This window comes from Lampetra fluviatilis, chromosome 1, assembly GCF_964198595.1.
Source record: "Lampetra fluviatilis chromosome 1, kcLamFluv1.1, whole genome shotgun sequence".
Classification (NCBI taxonomy): domain Eukaryota; kingdom Metazoa; phylum Chordata; class Hyperoartia; order Petromyzontiformes; family Petromyzontidae; genus Lampetra; species Lampetra fluviatilis.
The window spans coordinates 7,870,911-7,894,252 of record NC_136275.1 but is presented as its reverse complement, the minus strand read 5'-3'; the positions used below and the strand labels follow the sequence as shown (position 1 = coordinate 7,894,252).

Sequence of the window (23,342 nt, the reverse complement as noted above, 5' to 3'; positions counted from 1 at the left end):
TGAAATTATAGTGGCCGACGCTCCCGTGTCCACCAACACCCTGACCTCGACCCCGTCTATGAAACCCGTAACGACCGACGAACCCGCCGCCGCGGCCACAATTCTGTGGCCCAACTCGGACCATTTAATGTCCCCGTCGCACCGTACGAACCCCCCTCTCCGAACCGATTCCCCGACCCCCAATCGCCCATCCTCCGCCGCAAAGCGACAGCCCATGTGTGTCGTGTATGTAGGCCGAGCATGTGAAGTGCCGCGACTTGCCGGGGGTAGGTGGGACGACTTGGGGCCGTGGTCGTCGTCCAGCCGAGGTCCCGTGGCACGCTGACGTGGAGCGCGGCACCCGGACGCCACGTGGCCCCGAAGGCCGCAGTTGTAGCACGTGATGAGGGACGTCGGAGGTCTCGGTTGCTCCAGCTTGCGGGTCAATCGCAGAGGCGAGCGACCCCCCGACCTCCAATCCCCCGGTTGTGCAGCCGCGAACGCCTCCTCCCGTGGGTGAACGACCTGGGGCTCGGTGACCACCGGGCCCGGAGCTGAGACCCCGGCAGCAGTGCAGACGACCACTTGTTTCCGCTGCAGGACCTCGTGCGCTTGAATACTCGTTGCAACACGCAACGAACATATATCCACTTTGTCGGCTGTGTTGATGGGGACCCCCAGGTCCTGTGCCAACTTGAGCAGTTGTTCCAAAACCATAGCGTCCTGCCCCTCCTCGTCCATACGAGGGAACGCGGCATCGGCGAGGGCCAGCAACGCCGTGCGGTAGGCGAGCGCGGTCTCCGTGTCCGCCTTCCGTCGGCCGTAAAATAGGTGGCGGCAGGCCGAAGGTGGGCCGTAAACTTTGGCCATGAGGCCCAGCGCAGCCTTGAGCGTGGAGCGCGCCGATCTCGATGCGGACCCGAAGGCCGCGAGCGCGTCGTCGTCCAACATGGCCGGCAGTGCCCGCAGCGCCGTAGCGTCGGACCAGGCCGACATCTCTTGATGCGCCAGGAACCTCCGTTGGAATGCGCCCCAGTCCCCGCCGTCCGCCTTGAAGGCTGTCAGCGTGGGAAGGCGCTGCTGGAAGATGATGTCGTCCTCCGCCACGTGGCTCTCCCCCGCCGCACCGTCGGTCTGCAAAATGGCGGCCCCTATGGTAGGTGGAAGATGGCGGCCCGCAGCGCGCGCCGATGACGTAAGCGGCCGCGCTTGGAGGACCCCCGCCACGTGGTGCTCGCCATTCCCGTCAAAAGATGTCCGCTCGGTAGAAATGGCGGGAACTGCAAAGTAATTTTGGCGGGAATCAGCGAGGCGAGTCTTTTGAATGTCCGCCGACGTCCCCGCTCCTCCCGACGTGGTGATCTCCGCCAGGATGGACGCCGCGGCGAGTAGCAGCTCCGCCAGGCGGGAGTGCGCCTCGCGGAGTCCGGCATCAGCCCCCAGCCGCTCGTCTGGCGGCCATGAGGGGTCCTGTGGCGCAGGCATCTCCTCCTCTTCTCCCACCGATGCCTGCTGGCCCGCGTCGTCGTGGTTATCCTCGCGGTCAATCTCGTGAGTCTGATGAGTCTTCCTGGTATCCATGCCTGGAAGACTTTCACTCCTGACGCCAGTTGAAGTATAGTAAACTACGGCGGGAAACCACTTGATGGGTAGCACACTTTATTCACACTTGGGTTGTCACAATAACACGTGTTGTCACTACAGCTCACGCTACACGTTCCACCTGACACGGGTGGTAACTACTGCTCACGCTACACGTTCCACCTGACACGGGTGGTAACTACTGCTCACGCTACACGTTCCACCCGGCTACACACACACGGGCATTCCAGCTCCGTAGCATCCGGGGGAACCTCTAGACCAGGGGTCGGCAACCTGCGGCTCCGGAGCCGCATGCGGCTCTTTTGAACCTTGACCGCGGCTCCGGGGCGGATTCTAGCGAGGGGAGGAGGCGCACTGTGACACCTGCTGTGGCGTTGCCGCTGCTGACAGGTCGCCGCTCCGCTCCACACTGCCCGCCCGGTGACAGGCAATAACGTTGCCGTTGCTTTGTCACATGTTTGGAAGAAGTAAAAACCTTCCTGGGCAGCAAAGAGCTCACCTTTGCTGAGCTGGAACAGCCAGAGTGGCTGGAAAAATTACATTTTATGGTAGACATGACAGCACATCTAAACACGCTAAATACAACCCTTCAGGGGAAAGGAGGCACAGCCCTGCACATGCTGGAGGAGGTTTTGGCATTCGAGCACAAGATGACAGTGTTTGTCAAAGATTTACAGAGAGGTACACTGTCTCACTTTCCCTCTTTGAGAGAGTTCAAACAAAGTCATGATACGATAAATTTGGAATATTTCAAGTCTGCAATCACCACAATGCAAAGTTCGTTTGGGAAACGATTCTGTGAGTTCAGAGAGGAAAAAACGACATTATCCTTCCCTGTCACTCCCCTGGCGATCGATCCATCCCTATTGAATATGACTGCATTTGCAGGTGTAAGTCAACCTGATCTTGAGATGGAACTGGCCGATATAGCCGACAAAGATATATGGGTGTCCAAGTTCAAATGCTTGACCGCTACTCTTGAGGATGTTGCCCGTCAGAAGGCCATTCTGGCTCAGAATCATAAATGGAGTGATATTGAAAACCTTCCCAAACAGGACAAACTTGTATTCGAAACATGGAATGCCATCCCCAACACTTATATAAACATGAAAAAGTATGCATTTGGAGTCCTGTCGATCTTCGGCTCCACATATGTATGTGAGCAGGTCTTCTCCAACATGAACTATATTAAAAACAAACATCGATCACGCCTCACAGATGACAGCTTGCAAGCCTGTGTGAAAATGAAGGTGACGTCTTACAGCCCTGATGTGCAGACACTGTGCACTGAGGTTCAGGAGCAAAAATCCCATTAACCAGGTAATTTAGCTATTAATTTGCAAAAATATATTTTACATTGTTAAGTGAAAAAGTCCTTTTTTTATTCAGATTGACAGCTGACTGCACGATCCTGTATATAGCAATAAGGTAAGAAACAACATATGCAGTGTTATATTTGTTTTAAATGTTGCAATGGTTTTGCGGCTCCCAGTTTATTTTTTCCTTCGGAAACAGGTCCAAGTGGCTCTTTATGTCTTAAAGGTTGCAGACCCCTGCTCTAGACCCACCCCAGCTTGGGTACGGATCACGACCACTGGGTCCCGTGGCTCGGTCCTCACACGGACGTCCGGCCCCCGGGTCCCAAGGTCCCGCCTCTGAGCCACACAGGGCCCCGGTCCCTACAAGGACAGCGGGACTAGGTGTCTCAGGGCCCTATCTCTTCCTCCTCCGTCTTCCGTCTTCACTGGTCACCAACTTCCCCCCGAGCGCCCGCGCGCACCGCCTTATATAACCCTCCGCTCCAAGGAGACGGAGCCTATGCGGACCGCGATGCGAGCACCCACCCTAACCGACCAATCATCACGCGCTGCCACACGATCCCTTCTTGTGCCAGCGCACATAACCAATCCCCACGCGCTGCCACACGATCCATCACTGTCAGTGCGCGTCACCAACACACAGCCAATCACCATCACATAACCCATGACCCCGCGCTGACCTACGATCCCTCACCGTCAGCGCGCGTCACCAACCCACAGCCAATCACCACGCGCTACCCCACGATCCTTACTACCAGCGCGTATCACCACTACATATGTGTGTGAGTCGATGTGTGTGTGTGAGTCGCTGTATGTGTGTACATCGATATGTGTGTGTAACTCCATGTGTGTGTATTTAAAGTAGATGTCTGTGTGTGTGAGTCCATATGTGTGTGTAGAGCGTTGTGTGTGAGTCTATGTATGTGTGTGAGTTGATTTTTGTGAGTGTAAGTCGATGTGTGTGCGTGGGTCCATGTGTGTGTGTAAGTCCATGTGTGTGTGTCTTAGTCGATATGTGTTTGTGTGTAAGTCCATATGTGTGTGTTGGTCGATGTGTGTGTGAGTCTATGTGTGTGCGAGTCGATGTGTGTGTGTGAGTTGTTGTATGTGTGTTCGTCAATATGTGTATGTAACTGCATGTGTGTGTATCTAAAGTCGATGTCTGTGTGTGAGTCCATATGTGTGTGTGTAAATTGATGTGTTTGTGTGTGTGGGTCAATGTCTGTAAGTGTGTGCAAGTCAATGTGTGTGTCTGTCTTTTTCGCCTGGGCAACGCCGGGTACTTCCCGCTCGTCCTTCTTACCTATAAACGTAATTTTGTGTCTGTCTCTGGGTCTGCGTGCACGCAACTTGCGAAGGATTTGGGCTCGCGAACCGTGGGGTTCACGTTTAAAAAAAAGTTGCCGGGTACCACGCCGTAAGCCCCGTGGTGAGCCAGCGCTATTCCGTTTTCCCGTCCGTCAACTTTAAAGTAGTTAAATGAACAACTTAGTGATATTTCTATTATTAATTATTTTCTCACACAGCTAAAGCTGCCCGGGGGTTGCCCTTAGCAACGCATACGCGTCATCGGTGGGGGGGGGGGGATTTCTCATTCACGTTTAAAATGCAAAAAATATACACAACGCTGAGGTAAATTCATCAAAGTGTCATGTCCTTATCTCCCCCACCCCAATGTGTGCACTTACTACTATAGGGTCGATAGATACTAATATTATCGCACTTAGATAGTATTATTGTAGTGTGGGAGGGGGGATGGTGGGGGATGGTGGGGGTTGGGGGGCGGGGGTTGCAGCCCAGCCCCCAGCCTGCCAAGGTGCCACCTCGGCCGGCTGGGCAATCTAGGTGAGGCCGGGAGCTCTGCACGGGACTAGGCCTCACCACGGCACTCTATCAGGTGAGTAGTTTGTGCTATAGAGTCGAAATATACTGCTATAGAGTCAGCATGTCCTACTGTAGTGATAGCAGGTACCACCACAGTCAGTATACACTGATGTAATCATAGGTGCCACCACAGTCGGTGTGCACTGTTGCAGTGAAAGCAGGTACCACCACAGTTAGTATTCACTGCTGCAGTGATAGCAGGTTCCACCACAGTCGGTACGCACTGCTATAGTTATAGCAGGTACCACCACAGTCGGTATGCACTGCTGTAATGATAGTAGATCCTGATATCGAGTTGGTAGATACTGCTATATAGAGTTAGTAGATACTAAAACAGTATATACCACGACGGTCAGTAAATACTGCTACAGTCAGTAGATACTACTATCGAGTCAGTAGATACTGCTATAGAGTTAGTAGTTACTATAGTCAGTGGATACTGCTATAGTCAGCAAATACTACTATAGAGTTAGTAGTTACTACTAGAGTCGTTATATACTACTGTAGGGCCAGTAGATACTACAGTCAGTAGTTACTATTAGTCAGTAGATAGTACTGTAGGGCCAGTAGATACTACCACGGTCAGTAGTCGCAACAATCAGTAAATATTACTAGACAGTCAGTAGCTACTACTGGCTCAGTAGATACTACTGTGACAGTCGATACAACTACAGAGTCAATAAATACTACTGACTCTGTTGTATGTAGGATGTGTACGTTTATATACCTACACAGGGGTAAAAATATTTTTAAGGGGGCGGGGTCGACAATTTTCAGAAACATTTTATATCAACTATTTACCCCCCACTTTCTATCACTTTTTGGACTTCTGCAAGCCTCTTAATATTTAGTTGGTGGAGAAATCGACAAACGGCCCACCGAGCTTTCACAATAGCTTAGTACCTGTGAATGTATATGTAAGGTTTTTGAGACGTTTTGAAATATATTTTTCACCCGGGCAATGCCGGGTACTTTCCGCTAGTCTTACCTATAAACGTCATTTATTGCCTGTCTAGACGCACACTTGCGAAGGATTTGGCTCAAAAACTGTGGGGTTTACGTAAAAAAATAGCCAGGTACCACGCCGGAAGCCCCGTGGTGAGCAAGCACTATTCCTTTATCCCATCCGTCAACATTTAATGAGTTTAATTAACGATTTAGTGGGATTTATTTATTTCTTTTCGCGAGACAAAACACGCATTGTGTGATGCTGCCGCCACGAAGCCGTTCAGCAGGCGCCCCATCTACGACCTCGCCACCACCAAGCGACGGAGCCGACCCCGCGTCCCCCTCACCTCACCTCACATGAACACACCCGCACGCATTTTCCCCCCACCCATAGAGCTGGAAGGGGAGGTCACCTGATCGACCGGTTTTTATCCGAGAAGCCCTTATCAGGATTGACCTTCACGGTTTCCGGCGACCAGGGAATTGGACGACCTCCCCCGATGCTACTTTGCACCGCGGCGCTGCGACCGGCCTTAAGATGGTATGGTCGCGGCGAAGGGCATTCGGCCACCGCGGTTGAAACGCATCCCCCCACACACACCCCACACACGCAAGTTATCGATGGGGCAAGAAGAGTGGCATAAGCATCGTGATGGAGGAGCATAGTTGGATTGAGCACCGCACATAAGCATTGTGATGGAGGAGCATAATTAGAAAACACGCAGCGCATCTGAGTTGCATAACCAAGGCGCCCCGCACAGGCAGGGGAGGGACAGCGTGATTAGCATGACCGCAGGGGCTCTTGCGCGTAGTCGCTGCTGATTGGGATAATTATGCTTGAGCGCGCAGGCACCATTGTTAGGGGAGTTAAAGGATGGAGCTGAAAGTATGAATAATCGGGAGAGCGGAGGCACGCGGGGAGCCCGTACACAGATTCCCACGGCGAGCCTTTGTGATGGACACCGCCGCATAATGTGCATAACTAAGGCACCCTGCATAAGAAAGCAATTGAACAAGCACCTGCCCCACACATGGCAGGAGGGGGAGCAAAGAGTACGTGGGAAGGGGGGGGGGGGGGCTTGAGTCCGGGAATTAGGATAAAAAGTAGCCTAGCGAGGTAGAGCGATCTCACTTCTCTTCAAGAGGCCCGCGTTCAAGTCGGCTCCCAGCTCTGCCCTCCGGACGTCCGCGTGACGTGTCCAGACGAGCATAGAGGAAAACCCACAGGACGCCGAATACTTCGAACCGTGAGTAGCAAGGTGAAAGGGTATCGTAAGCCGATAAATAGGGAATAGGTCCAGGGGTAGGAGAATAGGCCAGCCTCTTCGATTCATACTGACTCAACAACCAGTTTCAGGTAGCAAACAATAAATCATTAATAGCGAATCGTGGCCTCGTGTGATCTCGTTGAGCAGTGTGAACGCGTGTAGTGCTGCGTATACAGCGGCTCGCCTCGTGGGAGCGCTGCGCAGAGCGGCGCGAGAGTGGGTGTCGCGTCTGTGCAGGTGTGTGCGCTCGTAGTGTGGGGGAAGGGGTCGGTGCGTCCGCAGGTCCCCGCTCCGTCTATCGCCGCAGGGACTCGCGCAGTGTGAGGGCAGCGTCATTCGTCCTCCGACCCCTGACCCCCGTTTAATAGCGCGTGATTCGTGGAGAGACAACGCAGCGTTTACAGGTGAACGAGAGCATGCGGCGAGCTATGCCTCTCACACGGGCTCGCGGAGGGACGGACCAGGGAGGGGAGCCGTCAGGCGATGAGCCCAGCGATGGCAGCAGCTGCTCGCAGAGTAGCGAGGGGTCGGCGAACGGCAGAGCCCCTGCCATAGGCACGGAGCAGGGAGGGACTTCGGGGACCAGCGGCCCCAACAATTTGGTGTCAGAAGTCGTACGAACCCTCACATCTTCACGGGAAGGTGGCGCGCTACTCCACGCAAAGGTAAGGCATGTGTTCACCGGCCAGGGGACCCCTACATGGAAAGCGTTTTCCCGCAATATCATAGGCGCTAAAGAGCTTAATGGCTGGTCGGACGCGCAGGCGTTACGACAACTTACGTTGAACCTAGATGGGCGGGCAGCCGACTTTGTAGAGGCACTACCCGAAAGCGCGCAAACCCAACTAAAAGAACTAATGCATAGATTAGACCTGCGTTTTGGCACGCGCAACGCGATACGGGCAAAGACGGCCTTAGAGGCGCGCCGACGCCAACCTGGCGAGGACTTCCGAGACTACGCCGAGGACGTGCGATCACTTACCCAGATCGCCCGTCCAGAGTTCGCGAAGGAGGTCATTGACGCGCTAGCTGCAGACAAGCTACTCAGGTACCTAGCTCGCACCGCATGGTGGCAGCCCAAAAGGGGTAGCGCAGGCCTCCCCTTCGATACCCTAGTTGAGCAAGCACTTGAGTGTGAGGAGCTCTCCAGCGAAAGCGCGCAGCTCCGAGGGTCGGGACAGGAGTGCACCGTGGCGAGCCTCATCCCTGACGAGGAGGAGGATGAGGAGGAGCCCCCCAGCCCCATAAGGAGACGGGCAAGAGAGCCCCAGAGACCCCGCGAGACAACCCCGGGATGGGTAGCCGGGTTACAGACCAGCATGGGAGATATTGCTGGCCGGGTAGACCGAATGGACGGTAAGGTAACCCAAGTAGGTGAGAGGGTAACCCAAGTACGCGAGGAAGCAAATAAAAATATGAAGACCCTCCAGTCTGAGATGGGGGAACTACGCTCGACAGTAGGGGGGCTGGCCGGGAGGGTAGCCCAATTAGAGTCCGATGTGGGACAACTGCGTACTGGGGGAGGGAGAGGGAGCGGACAGGGGACCCACTACGGAGCCGCCCCCCCTCCTCGGACATGTTATATGTGCAATCGCCGAGGGCATCTAGTGAGGGACTGTCCTGAACTCACCCGAGCTAGGCAGACGTGGGGGTTAAACTCCAACGCCACCTAGAGAGCGGACCAACTAGGGGTGCAATCGACGCGGTCCCGATACAAATAGACGATAATGAGAATAATGGCGAGCGAGTGATCTCCACACAGGTTCCAGCAACAACGCCCACAGAAACAATGACTCCTGGCGACTGGTTGCGGGAGCTGGTGGCGGGGATCACGGGGGCCACGTCGCTGGTGGAAGGGGAGGTAAACGGAATGCGTACCCGAATCCTGCTGGACACGGGGGCGGTGGCCTCGCTCGTGAGCGCAGCGCACTGCAGCGCGATCGGGGTCGACGTACTTCACCTGCAGGCACCGGACCGCGCGCTGCACACGGCGAGCGGAGCCGGAATGGGGTTGCTGGGGAGAGCCACCCTGGAGGTCCGAATTGGCAGTCAGGTGTGCACCCAGGAGTTCTACGTGTCGAGTGCGTTGTGTCACGAGTGTATCGCAGGTACCGACCTCTTAGAACAGCTGGGACTCAACGTGCAACCCCGCCAGCGATGCGCCACCATGGAGAGCAACGGCGAGCGGATACCGTTTCTGGGACGAGAACCAACGCGCCCCCGCTTCGCACCTGTGGCCGCTATCCTGGCGACGGCAGTCACCATCGGGCCGCTCACCGAGATGCTGGTGCCGGTGGCAACATCCCCCACCGACCCCGCGCTCCGACCATCAGGGGAGGTAATGCTAACTCCTCACCCGGAGTTGGCAAAACGGTATGGGGTCGTGGGATCCGCCACGTTGGTAAACGCAGATGGGGACCGATTGTTTATGCGGATGTTTAACCCCCACAGTACCCCAGCGATACTGCGACGGTGCACCCCGATAGCCACCGTACACCCCCTGCACGCATGCCACTCTAACGACTCGGTGTTCGCACTCTGGGCTGAGGACCCCGGTCGTCCTGAGGGTGACCAGGACCTGGCCTGGCGAGTCGGCCCGACTCCCCGAGCCGAGGTCGTTCCCCTGCTCGACGCGTTACATGTACCATGGGCGGATTTACCTAAGGGAGAGGCCGATCGGCTGCGCGAGTTACTGCGGGAGTATGCCGACGTGTTCAGCGAACACGACTCGGACTTGGGTCGGACCGACCTTGTTAAGCACCAAATTGACACCGGTGCAGCCCGACCCATCAAACTCCCTGCGTACCGAGTGGGCGCACCCGAACGCACCCAGATCAAAGAGGCGGTTGGGGACATGCTTCGCGATAACATAATTCAGCCCTCGGCGAGCCCCTGGTCAGCCCCGGTGGTACTAGTAACGAAAAAGGATGGGTCAACCCGGTTCTGCGTCGATTACCGTAAACTGAACGCAGTCACGCTCGGCGACGCCTTCCCTATACCCCGCATCGACGACACTTTTGACAGCCTCGCCGGAGCGCGATATTTTTCCACCCTCGATCTCGCGTCCGGGTACTGGCAGGTGGAGATGGCGGAGGAGGATCGGCCAAAAACCGCATTCACCACCCCGATGGGACTATTCGAGTTGAGTACTCCCGTTCGGACTCACCAATGCGCCCGCGACGTTCCAGCGGCTGATAGAGTTGGTGATGCGGGGCTTGCAATGGGAACAGTGCCTGATTTACTTGGACGATGTGATAGTGTTCAGTAGATCTTTGTCTGAGCACTGGTCCAGGTTACGAGAGGTATTCCAGTGACTGCGAGCGGCTCATCTCAAGCTCAAGCCACGTAAGTGTTACATCGCACAACGCGAGGTGGGGTACCTCGGGCATCGCGTCAGCGAGGCAGGCGTGCACACCGATCCGGAGAAGGTATGCGCCGTAGTGGAGTGGCCACGGCCAAGGAATCTGACGGAGATCAGATCATTTTTGGGGCTCGCCACCTATTATCGTCGATTTGTAAAGGGATTCAGCGAGATTGCACGCCCCCTCACCCAACTCACCTCCCCTAAGCACCCCTATCAGTGGACGGGGGCCTGCCAGACGGCCTTCACCACTCTCAAAGATCACCTCACCCACGCCCCCACCCTCGCTTTCCCCGATTTTACCACCGATTTTATTTTGGACACCGACGCCTGCAGCAGCGGGCTGGGCGCGGTGTTGTCACAGGTACAGGATGAGACGGAACGAGTCATCGCGTACGCCAGCCGGACCTTGAGTGGGGCCGAGCTGAACTATTGCGTGACCCGCCAAGAGTTGTACGCCGTGATTTTCGCATGTAAGCAGTTCCGGCCGTATTTATACGGCAGGAAATGTCGCGTACGCACTGACCATTATGCTCTGCAGTTTCTTCTTACATTCAAGGAGCCACGGGGGCAGATGGCCCGGTGGTTGGCGCAGTTGCAGGAGTACAACCTGCAAATCGAATATCGGGCTGGCCAGACGCATGCAAACGCGGACGCCTTGTCGAGGCGGCCCACGGTGTACGCCGAGACAAGGGCGGAGGAGGCCTGCCCGTGTTTCACGGGGGGACGCTGCCGGCAGGCAACGGACCCCCGAGGGGCCGCGGCCACTGACCCCCCCCCAGCGAGAGAGTGCAGTGTGCGCCACAGAGACCCTCACAGGTGGCACCGAGGATCCCGTCGACCGCCCGGCAAGCGTGGGACCCACGGCTCGGGACCCGGCGGATCACCCCGCCCCGATCGGACGGATCCAGGAGGACGTCGGCTGCGCCTTCCCGGGCCTGAACGACGAGCAGCTGAGACAGACCCAGCAGTGAGATCCGGATCTGGCGGCAGTGGAGGCGGCACTGTGGGAGGAAAAGAGCGCCCTACCAGGACCCTGGAGCGGTTTGTATGCCCGGTTGTGTGTGCAGAACGGAGTGGTACGGGAGTTAACCGAGGCCGGCCAGCCGGGGTGCATCTGTGTTCCTGCCCCGGTACGACCCCAGCTGCTACGGCTGGTGCATGACCACCCACTCGGGGGCCACGACGGGGAACGACGCACTCGAGAGACCCTGCGTCGCCAGTATCTCTGGCCCAAATTGGCACAAGACGTGGCCGCCTGGGTACAGGGCTGCCGCGCCTGTCAGCAGTGCGGGCCGAAACCGGCACGATACCAGGTACCCCTAAGGCCGTTCCGCGTCAGCCGCACGAACCAGCTGGTCGGGATCGACCTACAAGGGCCATTCCCACGGTCCCATCGAGGCAACCGGTATATCCTAGTCGCAGTAGAGTATTTCACCCGCTACCCCGTGGCAGTGGCCATCCCTGACAAAACGGCCCTGGTGGTGGCCCGGGCATTCGTGGAGCATTACGTACTTAAGCACGGGATCCCAGAACGAGTCCTCACCGACCAGGGTAGCGAGTTCGAGGCCGAGCTGTTCCAGGCACTGTGCCGAGAATTCGGAATCCAGAAGGACCGAACCACAGCGTACCACCCCCAGGCGAACGGTATGGTGGAGCGAATGAATCAGACCTTAGCGGGGAAACTCAAACGTATGGCGGCCGCAAATCAACGGGATTGGGACAAACACCTCCCCTACGCACTTTCGCCTACGCCACCACCGTACACACGTCGACGGGACAAACCCCATTTTTGATGATGTTCGGCCGTGAGTCTCGTTTACCCGCAGATCTGCTGTTCGGCGTTCCTTCCCCCCAGCCGGAGGAGGGAAGCCGCCCCGTGGAACACCTGATGGAGACCCTGCGAGAAGCCCGAGGCCGAGCATACCCGCAAGGGGAAGCCGCGCATCGGCGGCAAGAACAGGGCGCCCGGCCCGCATGGAACCCCCCTTATTCCTGACCGGCGCTAAGGTGTGGCTACACACCCCTCGCGTCGGGGCCGGGCAGGTGGGGAAACTGATGACCTACTGGCGAGGACCCTGGACTGTGGTGCGGCAGATCTCCCCCTGGACGGTACTAATCTATGGCGGGGAGAGGGGTCGAGAGACGGTGGTCAACGTCCGCCGCTTAAAACCATGGAAAGCGGCCCCGGCGAGAGAGAACCCCTTCGCCCGAAGGCCCCGAAATCCCGGGGTACCCGCACCCCTCGTGTTGGGGGGCCTCGCAACACTACATGGGCCCCGCCGGGCCCCCGAGACGAACCGATCCAGTCAGGAGACGACGCGGATTACGGCTCCTAAACCCTTCTGCTGCTGAGTTTGTGCCCCAGCCCGCAGGTACCGAGGGACAGGGAGAGCCGCTGGAGTGGAGGAGGAGGCCGCCGCAGGAACTACAGAGGACGGAGCCACCCGCCCCGAGACCAGCCACAAGGTCCGGACGGATCCCCCGGACCCCGCAGCGTTTCCTCGTAGGGTGCTCCAGTCAACCCGGGACGGGGACTGGCACCTCCGGGGGCTATGTGATGCCGCAGCCACGAAGCCGTTCAGCAGGCGCCCCATCTACGACCTCGCCACCACCAAGCGACGGAGCCGACCCCGCGTCTCCCTCACCTCACATGAACACACCCGCACGCATTTTCCCCCCACCCATAGAGCTGGAAGGGGAGGTCACCTGATCGACCGGTTTTTATCCGAGAAGCCCTTATCGGGATTGACTTTCACGGTTTCCGGCGACCAGGGAATTGGACGACCTCCCCCGACGCTACTTTGCACTGCGGCACTGCGACCGGCCTTAAGATGGTATGGTCGCGGCGAAGGGCATTCGGCCACCGCGGTTGAAACGCATCCCCCCACACTCGCAAGTTATCGACGGGGCAAGAAGAGTGGCATAAGCATTGTGATGGAGGAGCATAGTTGGATTGAGCGCCGCGCATAAGCATTGTGATGGAGGAGCATCATTAGAAAACACGCAGCGCATCTGAGTTGCATAACCAAGGCGCCCCGCACAGGCAGGGACGGCGTGATTAGCATGACCGCAGGGGCTCTTGCGCGTAGTCGCTGCTGATTGGGATAATTATGCTTGAGCGCGCAGGCACCATTGTTAGGGGAGTTAAAGGATGGAGCTGAAAGTATGAATAATCTGGAGAGCGGAGGCACGCGGGGAGCCCGTACACAGATTCCCACGGCGAGCCTTTGTGATGGAAACCGCCGCATAATGTGCATAACTAAGGCACCCTGCATAAGAAAGCAATTGAACAAGCACCTGCCCCACACATGGCAGGAGGGGGAGCGAAGAGTACGTGGGAAGGGGGGGGGGGGCTTGAGTCCAGGAATTAGGATAAAAGGGAGCGTAGCGAGGTAGAGCGATCTCACTTCTCTTCAAGAGGCCCGCGTTCAAGTCGGCTCCCAGCTCTGCCCTCCGGACGTCCGCGTAACGTGTCCAGACGAGCATAGAGGAAAACCCACAGGACGCCGAATACTTCGAACCGTGAGTAGCAAGGTGAAAGGGTATCGTAAGCCGATAAATAGGGAATAGGTCCAGGGGTAGGAGAATAGGCCAGCCTCTTCGATTCATACAGACTCAACAACCAGTTCCAGGTAGCAAACAATAAATCATTAATAGCGAATCGTGGCCTCGTGGGATCTCGTTGAGCAGTGTGAACGCGTGTAGTGCTGCGTATACAGCGGCTCGCCTCGTGGGAGCGCTGCGCAGAGCGGTGCGAGAGTGGGTGTCGCGTCTGTGCAGGTGTGTGCGCTCGTAGTGTGGGGGAAGGGGTCGGTGCGTCCGCAGGTCCCCGCTCTGTCTATCGCCACAGGGACTCGCGCAGTGTGAGGGCAGTGTCATTCGTCCTCCGACCCCTGACCCCCGTTTAATAGCGCGTGATTCGTGGAGAGACAACGCAGCGTTTACAGGTGAACGAGAGCGTGCGGCGAGCTATGCCTCTCACACGGGCTCGCGGAGGGACGGACCAGGGAGGGGAGCCGTCACGCGATGAGCCCAGCGACGGCAGCAGCTGCTCGCAGAGTAGCGAGGGGTCGGCGAACGGCAGAGCCCCTGCCATAGGCACGGAGCAGGGAGGGACTTCGGGGACCAGCGGCCCCAACAATTGCTCTGTACGCGAGTTTAGGGAATGAAGCAAGAAATTAGTACTAAACATTGCCGTGGTGAGGCCTAGTCCCATGCAGAGCCTGCGGCCTCGCCTAGATTGCCCAGCCGGCCGAGGTGGCACCTTGCAGGCTGGGGGCTGGGCCGCTACCCCCACCCGCGCTACAATAATACTAAGCGCTATAATATTAATATCTACAGACTATAGTAGTAACTGCACGCATTGGGGTGGGGGGGGAGAAGAGGACATCACACAAGTTTAAACCACCTCTACGGGGAGGATTTAAGTTTGTTTTCTCTCGGTGTCTGTGTTGTCTCTGCTTGTGTGTCTGTCTTTGTGTCTCCGTGTCTGTCTTGTCTCTCTCTACCCACCACTTTCTATTACTTTTGGATTCAGGACTTCAAGCCTCTTAGAATTTTGTTGGGCAAATGGACAAACAGAACGCCGGGCCTTTCACAATAGCCTAGTACTTGTGTTTGTATGTTGTTTTTAAGAGAAGTTTTGAAATATATCTTTCCCCTGGGCAACGCCGGGTACTTCCCGCTAGTGCACTATAAAAGTTGCAACTTAATCATAGAAAAAAATGCACTGCATTATCACCACTGGTCAAATGCCAAATTATACATTTGAATTTCAATATTTTAAAGATGCAAGCACAATAATTTCAAATCCAATTTGCAGTGTAACCAGGCTGATGTACTAACATTTATTCACTTACACCATTCATGCCCGATCCATTATATTCTGGCTGATGGCCTCCCAAAGCCGTCACAATTTCATGGTCCTATGATGCGAGTTGATATGGCACCTTGCATACGAGACAATTTCACTGCTCAATATTTCACGGGAAATGACCTCTTGGGCATGCCAATCAGGCAATCTTCCATTCTAACATTAGGTCCTTAAAACACTTTTCTAAAACTGCCAATAGGATGCCTTCAACTTGAACATGTTCCGAAATCCATGTGTTCCATTGTCAGTGTAATTCAAAGCACGCATCTTATTGCTGTTCAGCATTGTCTAGTTATTATTTTGTTAACATCATGTTTAGGACTTTTTGCATAAAGTAATAAACACCAATTAATACGTTTTATTTAAATACATGCAAGTTATTCTTAATTATAAACGTCAGCTTTCCAAAAAGCACTTTATTCCAAAATCCAGCTCACTTCAATAACCATCTACTTGCAATAATAAACTATTTTTCAAATTTATCTTTAGGCCAAATGTGCAGCCTTAGTCGTTAGGTTATTCTAGTTTTACTGTAGTTTATTAACATTGGTAATCATGTATGTTGAAATTATTTCACACCGTACGTAGCCAAGTGCCAAATCGGCATGTCATCAGAACATAAGATTAATGGTTGATACTAAATTGTATTTGTATATTAAACATTCATATTAAAAAAATCTCCATAAATTAGAACCATCGCATGAAGTACCAAAATACATATTTGGAATGAGTCTTGTAAAGAGACATGCCTTCGCCAGTTATAGCAACAGGAAAACGTTCTAAATACAGTATCACTAATGTCAAACATAACATCCGTAAAGGAACATTCCCCAGGAGACCCAAAATAAAAACCAAAACAATCCTGTCCTTCTCTGCTCTTAAAAATAAACGTATCTATAAATGCAAAATCACACCACAATTACTTGAGCTTAAACATTTCTCTCCTGAACAAATATAGAAAAGTACACATTTACTGTAATAAAAAAAATACATTCTTCCAAAACATCCCTGCACCAGAAGCATTGGTTAAAGTTCAGTGATTATTATGCACCCAACTTCAAGATGCGGACCACGTGTTACAAATTACACTTTGACCAGGAAAATTATGCAATTGGAATATTTATTCAAAACCAAATAAGGCATATACTGTAATACTGTTTGTTATAGAACATAAATTTTACCTTCTAAATGAAGGCAGAAACATTCAAGACTCCAATTTATGTAGGTGAAAGGCAGCCTGGTGCAACATGGCTAAACATCACAACAGAAAATTCCCCTTTAACATAATTTTTAAAAGTTACTCTCAAATGACTGACTTGCATACATTGAATGCCTAGTGCTTCACATACGAACCCAATAAGTGCCACAACACTCACGTGAGTGAAGACTCTACTGCTACATAAATTGGAGTCAAATAGATTTAGAACTATACAGTACAACCCCAGAAAAATATATCACATACAGAGAAAGGCATTTGTGATCAAAACAGTCATCAATTATCAGCACTCATTGGGAATGTTGTGCTCAAATCATGCACACACATGCCCTAGTATAAACACTTGTAGCAGGTACAATGCTGAATGGCTTGCAGGAAATACAAAGACATTTTATGACTGAAGGTCCAAATCGTAAAGTAAATGTCTCTCAATGTTACACAAATTCAAGACAAGTTAATCTCTTACAGATACTTCAAGTGCCGGGTGTGTGCATAGGCATTTTGATTTAATAAAACCTCGGTTAAACACGTAGGCTTTCGCGACTAATATCATCCATAGACGTTTTTTTGGGTTAGATCGTGTAAATATTTATAACCTGTTAACCGTTTACAAGAAAGCTTTTGTAGGCTAAAAGAGTCATGCACCAATGATACGACTCCAAGTAAATATTGCTATTCAGGCAATCCCCAAAGAGTTCAAAGTGCTATAGTTCTCCCACAATAATATATGCTCATTACTTCAGTTTAACTTGAACAGATAGTTCCTTAGATGTGGTAGGGCTGCAAGTCAGGCTTAGATGGATCTATGTATAGGCATCTTCAAGTGAAGAGGAATATGAGCCATTACAAAAATATATCAATTCACAATTGTCCCAAGGGGATTACCCGATTTTTGCAATGCCCAATTAAAAATGTTATAATTATGGCTGAACATTTTGAGAGGCTGAGCATATGCGCCATCAGAGAAGCCAGCATCATGGGCAGAGAAGCCAGCAGTGAAAGAATATTTATGACATTTCAGCGGGCAAATCTCAAGGAAGCGACACGCATTGCACCTGTCGCTAGCCTTCATCAGCAGTTTGACATTTTCAATACAAGCCTCTCTTATTCCATAGCTAAGAGAACACAAAATACAACTTCATTCAGCCAGACTATATGGGTTGCAAACTAGAGGCCAAGAGTGATGGAATGAGGAATTATGAACGGCCAACTCAGACATTCGTGCTGGAGTCTTGCATTTCCCATCTATTTCTCTTTGGAATACCTGGAAAAAAGAAAAGTTGTAATCAAATAATTATCAAGGCACAATTGCACTGTCACAGTATTGTACTTATTATTTCCATACACAAACTTGTCTTCGGAGGCTTTTACCTCCTAAGAAAGCTACCCATCTTAAACATCTGCTTGTGTTGAAGACTGCAAGTCCACATCCTAGTTAGGGGTCTATTTGGCCATTAATCTTTTTTGTGGTCTAATTAGTGCCACCGTGGGAAGTCAACAGTGGTTGTCCAGTGGACTGACGGTCTTTGCCATGAAGTTGTCAGTGGAAGTATGCAATATACATACAAAGTTGATATAAAAAAACACATTTTGTAAAAAGTTAGTGCAAGTCATTACAACAGCTTAACTACCAAATTTACCCATTTCAAATACATGCTGCATGTATTTGAAATCAAACTTACCCACATGCTGCATGTATTTTAAATCCTGGTGCTTTTCAGAGAAGGTTCTAACTTGTGTATTTCTAGGCTAATTGAAATGATGGGCAACTGTATTTAAAAAAAAAAGAACTTCCAATCAGTCGATATAATTTCAGAAATCATTATTCGCAATTAAAACCCCTCAAATGTAGCACATCTGTTTGCCAACTGTGCCGCAAGAGGCACTAGCTAATACAACTCAGTTTATACATAATTCATTATAACCTGCAAACCATGCAAGGAGTGCAAGTCTAAGATCATTTGGGTAAGAGGTAGCTAAGTAAGGAAGCTAGGTGTTAAAAAGGCACGTTAAAAACATTTACTTTCCATTATATGTAAACTTTGCTGTGGTGAACATCCTTCAAAAAGGTTGCAAAAAGTAATTTGGAATCCAAAGTCCACTCCTGTCGACTGTCAGCCTTTAACATTCTTAAGCTCAATTACATTATCATAGAAGCCTTTTGGCTGGGCTGCACTATTTTGTATATTATAATAGGGCTTGTGTCCTGTTATTAAGACAAATACAAACAATGATCATTTCAAATTTACCCAGGACTTTGTTCATGGCTTATTCGCAAAAAAATAATTATTTTAAATTGATAACATGAGATATGATTGTACAACTGTTTATTATTAACCACTTTACTTCACCTCATGTCATTTTGCTTTAAACGATTACAGCTAAATAAGTGCGTTAAGACTTAAAAAAGCCTATAATTAATAGCACAATTTTACTTTATGCAATAAGTGGGCAAAATAGTTAATCCTATAAAAGAGCATCAACTAATTGTATTAACATTTACTTCAAACAATTGTGAATAATAGAGCAAATGTCCTATAAAAGGAGTAATATAAACACAGGACAAAAAACAAACACCACAACCCACAGGCTCAAAGATAAATGTGTAAACATGCATTTGTTCTGTTTATGCTCCAAAGTGCACAACACCAAAGCACACAACCCCAGGTGCAAATCACACACACACGTGCTTCAAGTGCTCCCAACTCCACCAATTGGATCTTCCATGCGGTGGGTAGTGACGGGGGAGGGAGAGCACGGCACACAGCTCAGCGGGCAGGCGCTCGCTCGCCCTACCTGCGCTGGAGGGAGGAGACGGTACGGGAGCAGTGGCACGGATGTGTTAGGACCACAGCGCGTTTATACCTGCAGGTGTGAGCACCAAGGCCTGCAGGATGTCGGAAAGGGACACGATGCCCGTCACCACCTCCTTTTCATCCAGTACCACCAGTCGGTGCACCTGCAGGCAAGCCAACGACCAGGCTGCATCAAACTTCCCTTAGGCGGTCGCATGTGTCACGGTCCTAAAATAACCAATATTCATTTCAGAACTTTGGAGACACAATTTTATTCAAATATTGCTATTGGACGTGTCACGAGATGAAGAAACTCCAGTTTAAAACTCTTCACAGCAAGTCGCAATAACATGTCAGAACAACCCTGTGCTAAAACATCAAAAGAGATGGCAGTGCAGCAAGCCTGCTCAACCATCTACACTTATTGGATGTCCCCTCACGTGCAAGTTTTAATACATGTACTCCAATTTAATCCCGAGCAGAAAACATTGATCAACACTTTAAACATCCCAACAAGACGAGGCAAGGCTTTCCTGAATAAAAGCCCATGCCAGCCATTAGTCACGGCCAACATCTGTAGTGGAGTGGTATCTGAAATGGTCCTGAGCACCCCCCGCCACCCCCACCTCCCCAATCACCAACCAGCACTGGCCAGCGTAATTACATCGGACAAAAACAAAGTCCATCCATGACCAACAGGGCACATGGAGAGGCAGTCAGGTGCGAGAGCCAAGAGCAATGCGAGCACCACACCTCGGCCTTGACGATGCGGTCGATGATGGTCTCCAGGCTCTCATGGCGGAAGCAGCGGATTACACCCTCGAAGTACTGAGAGCGGTGGCGCAGCGCCTGTGTCACCGTGATGTCCAGGTTATTGTAGGTCTTCTCCGCTGCCATATTCTTTCATGAACCGACAGAGGACCAACACCAATGACATTATGCCTAGGCTATGTGCCGTCGCTACAAAACCAGCAAGATGACTAGAAGATGCCAATATTTTATATACTTCAATGGAAACGCCTTTTCATTCTGGGATTGCAATGCCTCGAGAAAATGCAGGTAAATGTGTTTATATTTGGTATTACCTTGTTCGAGAATTATAAAAAAACACATTTATTCACTCACTGCAAGTATCAGTCCAATTAACTCTCAAAATGTAATGCACTTGTACACTTTGGTAAAGACTTGAAACATTAATTTTAACAAAAAGTTGACTCAACACCAGGCCCCACATTTATGTTGATGGAATTTGCTGACAGGAATTTATTTTTGATGACAAAATGACCACAAAACAATGACTGCTCCCAAAATAATAGTAAAAAAGTAGATATCTGCACGTGAAATTTTTTTCAGGCACCAGCTCTAACTAATTTAGAGTATCTGCCATGTATCTTATTTGGTGGCATCTTTAATGGAACACAGGAAGGCAAAACTCACAATGACGTCAAACTTCGAGTAGACATCAACAACTTTTCCTATGAAAACAACAGAAATGCACACAATCACCAACTTGACAGACATCAAGAACTCATTGTCATTTCACTCCGATATTTGTCTCTGCACCGCTGCCCACATAGGGACTTGCACAGGGTACGGTTCAGTTGAAATAATGAGAGTTCAGTTTTAGGCTCTTTGGATGCTTATTTTGTTTACTGAAAACCCCTTTGGGTCCCAACCAAATAAAAAAAACACCCTCAATCGTGAGTGTGAGAGGAAGAGCCCAGGAAACAGCACAACATTTAATGAAGGTCTGAATTCTGTGCCAACAGTATACCTGTAACAACTGCACAATCGTCAGGTCAAGCTCCAAAAATGCTGCATTTGGTAACCGCATGCTAATTTTCAGTCACTTCAAACATTCGATAACACTAACAATTAAAAAGAAAAGTTTAGTCTTAGGGTTGACACACTTGTAATTTGCTAACAACTTTTTTAATTTAATGCCTGGAAATCAATTGCAATGATAATGAATGAGTCATGTAGTAGAATGCAATGAAAGTGGAGGGCAATTTAGCGGGGGTTTCAATTTATCAGCATTTATCATATTCATATTGTAACTACATTAAAACAGCAGTGATTTAAAACATCAAATTGCTATTCGAGAAACAAGTATATGAACATGGATCAAAAGAAGTGGCCTGACAGATACAGCAGTGCAGGACTTGTGGGACGTCAAAAGGTAACGCCATACGGTACTAAAGCACCAGGGAAGTAACCTGGAGGGCATTGTTAAACTAAAGCAGTAAAACTCTAAGAGTTCAACTTTAAATCATGGATGTATAAACCAGCCGTTTAAAAAACCATTCCAGAGAATTAGATGAATGAAGCCAAGTGGTCCCCACTACATATTTTTTTTCTCAACACATTGATCTGGAATATGAAGAGAGTTAGATTCAAGGAAAATAACCAAATTAAACATTTTTGCGTGCACAATTCAGTTGCAGAGACAGAGTAATGCAGCAAATGCACAAACGCATAAGCTCACATGCCTATGCAAGCACAATACAGCGTAAGGGTGCAATGCCACCTCCTGTCCTACTTTGAATGTATCAAGTTGTACGTGGGAAATGGCATGCCATTTTACCCAAGAAAACTGCATAGAATCAATACTCAACGAGGAAGGTTCTGCTTTCAGTCTGGAAGGAAACCAACTGGTAGAAACCCCCCCCCCCCTCCTGATATGCACAAGAGAACTGAAAGCTCGCAGAGAGCCCTCATCAACCAGCTTGCACTGTTTCGCCTTGCTCAGGTGTCCCACGCATACAATCTCTGTGGAGTCAAAGCGCTGTGTGGGGGCCAGTGGTTGCCGAGGGGTGTGAACGTACCATCTTCATCCACAACGGGGAGAGCAGACACCCTGCGTTCCACAAATATGCCGAGGGCCTTGATGATGGGCGTGCTGGGGCTCACCACCGCGATGTCTTTATACGTGCCGATACCCAACTCCTGCAGGCTCTGACTCATGAAGCTCGGTTTAGGCATCTCCGTTGCCTGCCAGTCCCCCAGGCACAGCATGTACACAGTCAGCCAAGGCAATGCAGGCACGACCACGACAAATGAGGCATAGCCAAAGTCTGGCAAATAAATGCACAGTAAGTGCTGTCATTCCTTCAGAAAACAACCAGCGATGAGTATGCACAACCGCAGCTGGACAATGGCAAACCAGTTAATAGCCAAGACAAAGTTAAGAACTAGCAGTGAACATTCAACTTTCAACTGCGTACAAACATTAAATCAAGGACCACATTCACACACTAGACGAAATTACATAGGCATGTATATTCACTCTAATTTCACACACAACCCCATACAAGATTTTCACACCTTTCACAGGTTAAATACGGAGTCGACTAAATGATGATACATACCGTATTGTATTTACATACAACATCGCGCAAGTTCCACATTTGTGTGTGCTCAATCTCACTTGTAAAAACAAGTCTTGTCGGCCCTGAGCAATGCTAATGTTTGATATATTGGACTATCACTTGCCAAGAAACAGATTGCGCAGACGTCAGCAAAGATCCGAGCCCAAATTACATACAACCATGAGAGCTAGAGAACACTGCACAGAATTGCTGAACTCTCAGATAAACCAGACAGAAAAACAAATTAGGGGGGGACATGCCAATTTACTAAATATGCCCATCAACCTTGCAGGATACAAATTCATCGAGCACACAAGCCAGGTTAATGGGAAATCGAGAGACATAAATCCTTAAGCACGAAGATCAAATTGGTAACCTGTTGGGAATATAAACGCGATGTAATTACTGGCCAAGTAGTTGTGCACAGGAAAAAATCAATATCCCTGCCACCCCACCCGAGAGCACACAAGCACAGTGGTAACTCACAAAAAGCTGCAGGAACTTGAGGATACGCTTGTGAGTCAAGATGTACAGTGCATTCCCCGCTACGCTGTCCAGCACAGGCAGTCGGTGAATCTTGTTCTTTATGAGCGAGTATACCGCGTCAAAGACACTGCAAGGGACCAGCAAACCATGACACAATGCAGTGGCGAACGGTGACTGCTGTTCATGTGTGTGGATGTTTGCCTTCGTGTGTACATGCTTAGAGAACAATGGTGTAATGGT

General features: G+C 50.9%; 1 protein-coding gene across 3 annotated transcripts in view; it reads right to left on the bottom strand.

Annotated features, from left to right (window-relative positions):
• Positions 1-16,399: 16,399 nt before the first annotated feature.
• LOC144931256 (5'-AMP-activated protein kinase subunit gamma-1-like) overlaps positions 16,400-23,342 on the bottom strand; it is a 48,426-nt gene continuing 41,483 nt past the window's right edge. For all 3 annotated transcript variants that reach the window (XM_078855066.1, XM_078855074.1, XM_078855080.1), the window contains 6 exons: positions 23,103-23,229; positions 22,074-22,239; positions 20,686-20,723; positions 20,002-20,148; positions 19,319-19,412; positions 16,400-17,717 (listed from right to left, as the gene is read on the bottom strand). In XM_078855066.1, coding sequence (XP_078711192.1) covers positions 17,665-17,717; positions 19,319-19,412; positions 20,002-20,148; positions 20,686-20,723; positions 22,074-22,239; positions 23,103-23,229 — 625 coding nt within the window. In that variant the 3' untranslated portion in view covers positions 16,400-17,664. The remainder of the gene's footprint in view (positions 17,718-19,318; positions 19,413-20,001; positions 20,149-20,685; positions 20,724-22,073; positions 22,240-23,102; positions 23,230-23,342) is intronic.